This window comes from Balearica regulorum, chromosome 24, assembly GCF_011004875.1.
Source record: "Balearica regulorum gibbericeps isolate bBalReg1 chromosome 24, bBalReg1.pri, whole genome shotgun sequence".
Lineage (NCBI taxonomy): Eukaryota > Metazoa > Chordata > Aves > Gruiformes > Gruidae > Balearica > Balearica regulorum.
Window position 1 is genome coordinate 3,547,050 of NC_046207.1, and position 10,714 is coordinate 3,557,763.

Consider the following 10,714-nt stretch of genomic DNA (forward strand, 5'->3'; position numbering starts at 1 on the left):
ACTCAGTAATGAAATAATTTCTAGCTCTGCTTTTAGAGTAGGCTAAAAATAGTTAGAATGTCAGACCACTGCTCCATTAATGGATCATACCCTTCTTTTAGTCTTATCTTGCTGTTTAAGTACAGTAATGTTGCAAATTCCTCTGCCTATTTTAGCTGTCCAAGAAGCACTTGTATGCCTCTAATCCATAATGATATGCTGTATACTTCTAAATTTCTCTTTCTGATTGTAGAGGAAACATTGTATAAAAATGGGAATGAGAGTTTTCTTTCTATGTAATATGAAATTGAGAAAGTATTGGAAGAAATACACCTTTTTATTCTTCTGAAATTACTGTGCACCTGCCCTCTGCTGTGAGATGTTCCTTACAAGCATGCTAATTAGGGAAGATATTTTTTAAAATGACTTGCAAATAGCAACACTAAATTTTTGGAGTTGAAACCTCTTGGTTATAGGTAAAATAATGTGATCTGGATTTACATTAATATGTTTATTATCCTAAGTAGCGTGGTACTTTTTGTGTAGATAGCACTCTGGAGAAGGGATAGGGTCTCTGTAAAATATGCACCTATTATAAAACAAATATACCTACCATGGCAAATCCAGCACAATGAAAGAAAAAAGAATAGATTGGGGGGTTTTGTACTTAAAAGTTAGGAAAGTTGGAGGCGAGAAGCTATTAGCTTTTTATAGCAAGGAACAAACCAGAAAGACCAGATGATAGATAAAATGATGATATATGTAAAACTAAATTCACCTTCTACTCATGCTGAACTAAATCTTTCTCGGGCATTGCACAAGCACAGGAGAGGTTTGTAACTAAAAATTACGATTCAAAGCAAAAATAACATTTTCTGAGTGTTTTCTTCATCCTTTGGTCCTGCAGCTGAGACTACAGTGTTGATAAGTGTTGTATCTAGTATGCTACTCCAACCCATAGGTACTGCCAGAAAATACTTCATGGAACATGTTGCACTATGTCACTGCTGAAAAGTGAACATTTCATGAAGTTATTTCAAACTTGGAATTCATAACATCTGAATGCAGGACTAGCAGCCACAATATGTTGTATTGTAATTCCATTTTTGGATGTTGAGCCTGTGTTAGTATTGGACACGTTTTTCTCCTACAACACGAGTATGCCTGGCTTACTTGTCTTGGTGATGTGAGAATTAATCTTCATAAAAGGCTTTGAAGATGAAAAACACTGTGTATAAGAACACTACATGCTCTCTGAGTTGAAAAACAAACTTGTGTCAAATAGGCAAAGAAGAGCAGAAAGGATATTTGCAATGTTTGTTTTCATCATTTAAATATTTTCATTGAGCTGTCTCATGTTGTCCAGAACTAATTAAATCGCTGATGTGAGAAGCAGAAGCAGGATTTTTTTTCCCTTCTTCCTTTAAATCAGTTCTGCTAGTTTGCTATAATGGTTTTAGCACAGAGGGACTATTTAATGCAGTCTCATTTAGCGTAGCAGAGAAGTTTCTTCTAAAATTACTTTCTGGTCTTTGCCAATGAGTAAAACTGAAAATAGAACAGGCCTGAGAGGTATCTTCTAAGGATTTATTCCTGACAATTAGTGTCCTATTCATTTCTGCTATTCTGCAAACAAATCCTGGAAATGCAGATCGTGTGACTAGTACAATTAAGTGAGTTGTTTGGGTTTTTTAATTCCAGTATGCCAAGGTCGCTGGCTAGCTGACTCACCAGATGGAGCTGTAGGCTTGTTATTCCTCACCAGATAGTCATCATTCCATCCCTGAACTATGCTATTGTGTGAATCTAATGTATTCTTGTCTCATCATTGAAAAAGGCAAGCCACCAGAATGATTTATCAGTGCATTTGCTGGTCTCTGCTGGGAAAATACTAAGCTTCCATTTATTCTTGGCTCTCGGAGGAGATCACATCATAGCATTCAGACTGATATATTCACAAGGTAGTATGTGACTCAGCAGAATTCTTATGAGACAGATAAAAGTTGCTTGGGCAAGGGTGGCTTAGCAGCATCTTAGAAAAAGAACTTTGAGAAGCAAACAAGCTCTTCTTGAACATGTCAGAGACTGAATTCCTGGGCAGTGTGTAAATCATGAGCCCTTGTCCACAGATAAGGTTAAACTGCACGCGTATATTTTAGGGCCTGATCTCAGAAACTGGTTTATATATGCATGCCTTCATAGTGCAGTGTTGCAGTGCAAGTACATCGGGACAGAAGTCTGGCTAGAAAGCAGCAGCAACAGATTCAGGCTGAGCATATGATGCCATGTTCCTCCTTGTACCTGCTCCCCCAAGATGTCTGATTCCTTCCTAGCATGGCTACAGGTGGTGTTTTTTCAGCTCAGAAAATAGCATCCCAGTTCTGAATATAGAGGGTCCAAACTCAGTTCCACCCTGGTGGGAGAGGATTCATTCTGAAAGCATCCATGATAGGTCATTTGTCTGGTTGCATTAACAGTGCAAAAATCAATTAATTGTGGGAGGGCTGCAGCCCCGACCATGTCTGCTTTGTTGGAGAAAGTACTGTGAGCAGGCAAGCACCTACAGGACATGGAAGAATGTTTTCATAGTTAAGGAATCTGAATATCTACGGGATATGGATTCTTTTCTTGCCTCCATTAAGCTGCCCTCGTAGCTTGTGGACAAGGAGTTTTAAGCCAAAGGCTAAATATAGCTTCTGGTTTTTACTTTCATAGATTGTTTGGTATTATTTCTGCCAGTGGGTAAAACAGATAAATGTTGACAGTTAATAGAGGAGATATTGTTTACTTAGAGAAGTTACATGAAGAAAATTTTAATGTTTTATGTGACAATTGACTACTGTAAATGAGGTTCTCTGTAGCAGGCCTACACTGATAGCTTTTGGAAATAGTTTCTAGGCAAACATTACCTGAAAAGCAATTCACAGAAACTGAGCTTTGACAGATACATACTTTTCTGAGGGTATTTAAATAGAGGAGTGACTAGGTAGCAATGGTTCAGTGATTACCAGTACTCAATTTTCTTCTGCTCTCCTGTTCTGCTTTTCAGCTGTGCTCCATCGTGGCACAAGCTGTGATCTCGCTTTGAACAAGGTCACTGCTGGTGAATACCACTACAGGGTGCTATTCCTATCTGACAAAAATAATACCAAGTTTAAAATCTTTGATTAGGTCCTGGTCATCTTTCCCATCTTGTTCAGTTTAAAAAAAAAAAAAACAAACTAAAAAACCAAAACAAAACCCCACACCATTTTATTCCTTTGAGGGCCATTAGAAGATTACATGTCAGTATTTCCAAATAGGATTCCAAATTCCAAGGAAAGAAAAAAAAATAGCTGCGCTGTAAGGCCTGAAAGCAGAGTTTGATATCATTATACACAATTTCAAGTATAACTTAATCATGGTAGTCTAGCCTGTTCTTTGAGGGGAAAAAAAAAAATCAAACCCCAAACTAACCAGCAAAAATCTGCAAAGAAGGTGGTTCCACAGCTTTCCAAGCTGGGGTCTTTCTTGTCTTCAGAACCCTTTTTATTTGGTGGCAATCATGCGATGCCCCTGTGAAGTTGTGTGTCCCTTGCTGTTGAACAGATTTCACCTGTAGCTCTAAGCCAAAAATAGACTTACTGATAAGTGAGAAAAATTCTGCTTGAAAAACCATTTGCAATGGCTGTGTGTTTAGGTTTCCTGTATTTGTGAGACCATCATTAACTGCTTTGAGTAAAGGAGGCGGTTATTAATGAAAGATAATCAGTGCTGCTGGTGATGATTATAGGGAAAAAGGAATCAGCACATCTGAGGCAAATTGTGTGACAGCAATCTGTATTAAAGAATGATATCCTGACTAGCTGTGGAGAAAAAAAAAATCTTGTGAAAAGAAAATAGTATGTTGTATCCCTTCACAAAACCAGAGTAATTTCTGAGATGGTAGGATACGTAGCGCTAGTGCATCCGCTGTGTGTGTGGCTCTGTATGTGTAAGGCTGAAGAGGTGAAACATCCTCAGGTCATTGTTGATGTTTATTTTTTATCATCAAGGTCACGTCCAGGGAGAATACACCTCCACTTTACAATTGCTGATACCTGTTTTCCGTGCCAGGTCAGGAGAATTGTCAGGGTAGAACACAAGCCTTAGGTAATGAGTCTTACAGTAGCAGGGAAAAGTCGGACAGTGAATCACTTTTGAATCTCTTCTACATGAAATATTTTCATGAGGATGTATGCAACAAACGTTGCAGTAACACGCATGGGTGTCCCTCTACTGCTTTAAGCAAACATTCTGCTTTCAGTAGCTACTATGAGCTCGATGTAGTATCTAACCTTACTAAAAGCCGAGATGCTTTCTGATTAATGTATTTAGCCTGAAATAATTTGCAAATGACTTGAAAGTGTTTGTGGTCTTGAGACAAAGAAATGATGCAACTATCACCACTATAATTTTTGCGAGGAAGAAGAATACCATAGATGAGATTTTAAAACATGACACATCTTGGGCACAGGTGCCCCAGACATAAGGTCATCAATTCTCTTTTTGTTGGTTGCATCATGAATGGCTATCAGTCTGATCATGTTCTCGTGTTCAAAATAAGCAAATGTGCTATATTCCACACTTGCACAGAAAGTCAGCAGAAGCAGTAGTATGCAATGAATTTAAAGCACATGCAAATGTGAGAAAGAGCACATCAAAAAGCATGATGTACAACATCCTGGCTGTTTACCCTAACTAACATATTCTTATATAGAATCTAACATATATAGTAGCCTATTTTTTAAGGAAAACTAACCAAAATGATTTCTCATTTTGAAAAGAAGCTCTTTCCTGTTTCTTCCAGTACATTTGTGAAACAAAATGTAGAGCTCCTTGTTTTGTATAGGAAAAAAAAAAACACCCCACACCCCATCCCCAATCATTTGCCTGCAGAGACTGAAAAACATAACTCCTGAACTACAGTTTTTAGATTTGATTACTTTGTGCTGGGGGCGGGGGGAAGGAGTAAGAACAACAGCAAAAATAAAAAGTCTTAAAAACCTTTGGAAAAGACAATAGCCAAAGATTCAAATATGGACATAGAAGCAGGTTTTAATTATAACATTGTGAGAAAAAACTGCAGAAAGACTTGTCAGGTTGCAATTCATCCTCATCTTGTCAATCCCCATTGTTGCCAGGCACAAAAATGAAGTGCATATGAGAAGTTTTTACGTAGAAGTTGTAGAATATTGTCACTAACCCACCCCCACACACCCATTTTATTTCACACTGACAAAAGCTGAGATGAATGAGTTGTTGTCTGGCCCTTCCCACTTTGTATAGTCATTGGCTGGCTTGGATCTAAAAAGGATTTAAAAAAGGGGAATAATGTGCCTTTGCCTGGGATCTGAGACTGTCAGGGTGCTGAAAAGCTAATCTGTGAGCTCCCACCATGCAGATCTCTTGGGCTGTGTGCTCTGTCTGTGTCTTAATACAAATTGCATTTCGATCTGTGGAAGGGTGGCAAATGTTTAAAAATGATGCTACAGAAATAATTCCTGAGATCACTGAAAACACAGAAACACCAATGGAGCAGACTTTCAGCAACAACAACACAATGAACCAGGCAAAGCATGGAGGAAGACACATACAACAAGCTCCAGACCCTAATGGTAAGAATAATAATATTATTACTGTTTTGGATCCTAACAGACAGTTTGTAAAAGAATACTTGTTATCATGTATGTTTATTTATTAAAACCTTTAGGTATGGACCTAATGCTGTAAGTGATAGGGAGTCACATCTACTGTTGAAGAAGTATCGATGTACATGTTAGAAAGGATATACCAGAGTTTACCGATGAAAAATGTGGTCTACCTTTTGAACAATCCTGAGGTACTACAATATGCATTCCGATTCTGCCCAGCTGCTCTCTGCAGACACAACTCCAATATGTAAAACCTGTAGAAGATAGTACTTGAATTTCTCTTGTGTTTTGTGCTTGCAAGCACTGTGAAGAAAGGGACTGACTTGCTTACAGGTCATCTTTCTCTCTTTGATGTTAGGATGGGGCAATGGGTTGACAGTGGGTGATAATAATATAAATTCTTAATATTTAGGAAGAGTCACACCAGCGATATCTAAACTTATACAGCAAAAATGGCACATGGAGGTTGCATTCAGCTAGATGAGAGAAGTGTGCTGCTCATTTTCCTTTCCCAACAGCCAGATTTTCAGCCAGATTCCAGCAGCCGAAAAGCTGTTCCAAGCAGTTAAAGCATTCCCCAGGGGAATTCATGCCCAAATGAATTGGAGGGGACTGTATTTTGAAGAGCTGTGCAATCCGGGAGTCAGTTTGGCTACTTTAACAGCACTGACATATACTTCATAATAGATTGTCACTGCGTTTGGCCAAATGTCTAATATTAGCCATGATGCAAAGCACAAGTTTTGTGAGGCGAGACGGAAGATGGGGAGTTAGCACCAAACAGAGAAAGGTATTTTTAAAGAAGCTTTCTACTGGCAAATAGGGCAAGCTTGGTCCTCCAGACCGACACATTTGGCTGCCAAATGCACGTAGCAACAAGTCAAACTTGTTTCCACTATTTCCACTATTGTGCACTGCAGATCTGAGCTAGCCTTCTTTTTTGGGGGACAACTGGAAGGGAATTGTGTTTTTCTGTCAGTTAAGGTGTTTAAAACCATAACATTAAGAATATTTTAAAAGAAGAAAAAGAAAGAAGTCATGTTTTTTGAGAGTGCAACTTCATAAGGGTCTTAAATGCCTAAAAGGGGGAGCACTCTGCTTCTGACAGGCAGCCCCACCAACCACCAGCCCAAGGCACGTTGGTTTTGTTACATCTGAATACCTTCATTTTTTAGCCTCTTATGACTCTGACATCAACTGGGGGAAATCTGTCCCACTGATACGTGCATATTTTTTGAAGTGGAAAGGGCATTTACTTAAGAAAAAGAGAGTGAAGGAGACTGGACAGTTATTGAAGATATGCAATGGTCTTACATAACGTATTTTAACATCTTTAACACAAGGAATCAAAATGATGATCCAAAGTGGCCAGACCTTCCCGGGACACATAACGTTGCACCAGGCTGTGAATAATTTTGCAGTATATGGAACCTGCACACATACAGAACAGGACACATATGCACAGAAAATAAACCTATATAGCTGAGGCAAATGTCCATCTATTTAACTGTATCTGCCTGTGTGCTATGGTGGTACAAAACACCTGATTCAGAGCATTATTTTTTACACAGACAGAAATACTTTTCTTAAATCCTTAGGGAACTTGGGACGATTAGACTAAGTGCACATGGAGTTCAACTGTCAGCATTTTTGTCACAGCATTATGACAAGGATCGTCTCATTTCATCAATGCAGTCCTTAAAACTTTTAAAAAATGAAATCTTGCTAGCTGTACTTCAATAAATATAAATCTGAGCACTAAAAAAATCACGTTTCTGTACTTCACAGGAAAAACAAAAAATTAAAATGTCTGTACAAATACTGTTCTATGACTAATGACTCAGGGTCAGAATTCTCTTTTGATGTACTAAGGAGGGAACCACCTTGGGCACAGCAAGGAGAATGGACCTCACAGATACAGCCTTCTATTTCTAAGCTGACCTTTGAGGATTTCCACCCCAAGTAGCATCCCTAAGTTAAAACTACCCTTTTTTTCTAAGAGAAGAACATTAACGTGTTTATCTAGATGAAGTTATTTGATTAACACCTTCAAAAATCAAATTCTGTGTCTTCCAAGCAAGTCAATTAGCCAAGCATGTCACTTGGCAAAAGAGACACCTTTGGAAAAAGTCTGTTCCTACAATTGCAAAGTTTTTCTAAATCCTTAAGGCTAAAAAAATCTTGTATTTGCTAATGTTTCATTTGCCTATAGCTATCTATTGAGAAAAAGTGTGGGGGGAACACTCTAAACGCCTCTTGCTGTCTGATGGAAATTCTGTGGGGTTATCACAGAGAGCAGTAAACTTGGAAAACCTAATGCCTGAAGAGTAGGAATTCCTTAGCGCTGTTGTTACCTGCTAATTTCCCTACCCTGGAACACATTCTGCTAGTTCAAAATTACTCAAGGAACACGTTCTTTGTTGCAAAAGAATTTAAATCTGGAGTCAACCTCTGAAGTAGGGTTAAACTAGAGCAAATGGGGGAAGGTTTTGCCCACAGGTAAATGAAGCCAGGAGAATCCCATCCCATTTGATGGTTGAACTTGATGATCTTAGAGGTCTGTTCCAACCTTAAAGATTCTATGATTCTATGAAAATTTCCCATGAAGTAACCACTGCTGCTGGGGTTACACTTCAGAAGGTCCACTGCCCACCTGCACAACCCTGACATGGAGTTTACCCAGTGGCAAGAGAAGGATTTTATTAATCGATTTGTACATTGTTATTCAAGGGTGTCCTGACTAGAGTAGCCAAATATTCAGAAGCTGCACGAGTGATACTCCTCTCAAAATCTGCCCTTCAACATGTCCAGCTTGTACCTAGCTCAGAGCTGGATACCTGCTACAGAAACAAAAAAGTGGTTCCTCAAGGAGGGGGAAGAAAGTAGTCAGTAATTAACGTCTTTCTTGTTTGCAGACGCTTCCGACTTTAGCTGCAGAGAAATGCGAACCACCCGCTACGTCACGGAGGGGCCTTGCCGCAGCATCAAGCCTGTCAAGGAACTGGTCTGCTCTGGTCAGTGCGTGCCCTCACACCTCCTTCCCAACTCCATCGGTCGAGGGAAGTGGTGGCGGCAGAATGCCCCGGATTATCGCTGCATTCCTGCTCACACTCGCACGCAGCGCATCCAGATGGCTTGTCCCGAGGAGGAGACTCGGACTTACAAATTCCGAGCTGTCACAGCCTGCAAATGCAAGCGCTACACTCGCTACCACAACCAGTCCGAGCTGAAGGACTTTGGAAAGGAACCTGTCAGGCCTCAGAAGAACAAGAAGCCCCGTCTCTCCAGAGCCAGGAGCAGCAAGTCTAACCAGCATGAGTTAGAAAATGCTTATTAGAAGGTGGCTCTGAGTGATACGGCCTAGCAGCTCTGGATATTTTACAAAACATCAAACGGCACTGGCAGGCCACAGCATGACGTTCTGATTGCAGTAGGTTCCAATTCCTTCTGCTAAGCTGGGTCAAAGGCTCACATAGTCAAAAATCTGTCAGATTATAGCAGTTATGGTCTGATAAGAGAATGAGATAAACCGAGCTGGAGGTAGCAACACCTAAATTCAGTCTGAGAGGAGAGCTACACCTTGGAGACTCACGTGAGGTCGTGTGGCTTGTACCAGTAAGGCAGGCAGAGAAAAGTGAAGCTGTTACAGTGACAATCACACTTTGTTAGAAGTCATTCTACTCACTTTATGTGAAAAGAACACCGAGATCCCTTTCCCACTTTTATAAAGTGCCATGATGCAGGACAAGCATGAGATTAGGGAAGCACCGGGAGAGTTACCATTCTCTGGATGAGTTGTAGAAAGTTAGTGAGAGCAGTGATGTCAACAGTTACGGCGGCTACAGGCAAATTGTTGGGAAATTAACACCGTGGCAGATGTCCTCATGCCCCAGTTGTTTCTTCTAAAACACAAAATTCAAAGTACGACACTCATGTTCTCAAAAGTGTGACAAATCTATTTCATACTTTTAATTAAAAGACTGTAGGATCAACAGATTGAAAACTGAGATTTGGTAACTAAAACTGTATTTGGTTTAGGGACAATGATTTGTTTTAGGAACAATTAAACAAATTCTACTCTGTGGAGCAGATTTATGAAATGGATGCTCCTCTGAAACCAGATAACCTCACTGATGTTTGTCCAGTAAACAGCTAACGATGTGCATAATTTAACATAAAAAATACTGATTATTCCTTATTTCCTAGAGCGCAATTGATTCTAGTATTAGCTTAGATAGCTCAATTTACATTTTCTATTATGTGGAGTTTAGATTATCTGGCCACACACTTCGTAGTGCTAAGACTGTGCAAGCCAAGTTCTGGGAGTAAAGTGCTGGTTCTGCATTAAAAGTGAGCCTCTGCTAATTTTAAAGTCATTAATTCCTCTAGAAACATCTTTGGTATGTGCAACCTTGGTAAGTCTTTAGTTTGACAGCAACTTTCCTTTACTTAGCTTCTCAACATTCAGACTAGTGTTTGTGGTTTTACATTAAAGAATATTATTAGAAAGTGAATTGTCACATGCTGTATATATCCTGTAGAAGTGCTAAGTGTAGTATCAGATGAACACAGTTTGGGATGAAGACAGTTCCTCACTGTTCTTCTTTTCTATGTAGAGTTTATGCTGAAGTTATATAAACTATGGAAATTTGTGAAGTTAATAGATTTTGCAATTATTTTACGTGGGACCAGAAACTAGAGAGAAAAGTTATTGTTTCAGAGAGTGAATTACATATTTATTTTTTTCTCAGAAATTATTTATGCGATGTTTTTTCCTTGTAGAGAATGAGAATTAATACTGCTTTAAAAATATTAGCCTGTTGTTTTTAAATACATTGTTAATAAAGTAGAAACAATGATTAATTATAGGAGGACTCATTGATTTTCAGCTATAGTGTAAAGCTGATTTGCTGCAAAGCCAGTGAATTACAGAACAGTTAGGGTATTGACTCCAATTTCTATGATAGAATGTGTCAGGGTCATTAATTCTCAATCAATAACCCACACATCTCAAAAGAAACTCGACCCTGAAACTTCTTGCTCCACCGCACGACATTTCTCGT

General features: G+C 39.2%; 1 protein-coding gene across 1 annotated transcript; it reads left to right on the forward strand.

Moving 5' to 3' along the window:
• Positions 1–1,400: 1,400 nt before the first annotated feature.
• Positions 1,401–10,510, forward strand: SOST (sclerostin). Its single transcript, XM_010306456.2, has 2 exons — positions 1,401–5,615; positions 8,567–10,510. Exons 1-2 carry the CDS (start codon positions 5,396–5,398, stop codon positions 8,986–8,988), a joined length of 642 nt encoding a protein of 213 aa, XP_010304758.2. The 5' UTR covers positions 1,401–5,395; the 3' UTR covers positions 8,989–10,510.
• Positions 10,511–10,714: the final 204 nt, after the last annotated feature.

Bases quoted from the DNA above. Each gene is read 5' to 3' on its own strand.
- SOST (XM_010306456.2), top strand. From the start codon at position 5,396: ATGCAGATCTCTTGGGCTGTGTGCTCTGTCTGTGTCTTAATACAAATT. The intron at 5,616-8,566 runs GTAAGAATAATA...TCTTGTTTGCAG, and splicing joins ACAAGCTCCAGACCCTAATG to ACGCTTCCGACTTTAGCTGC.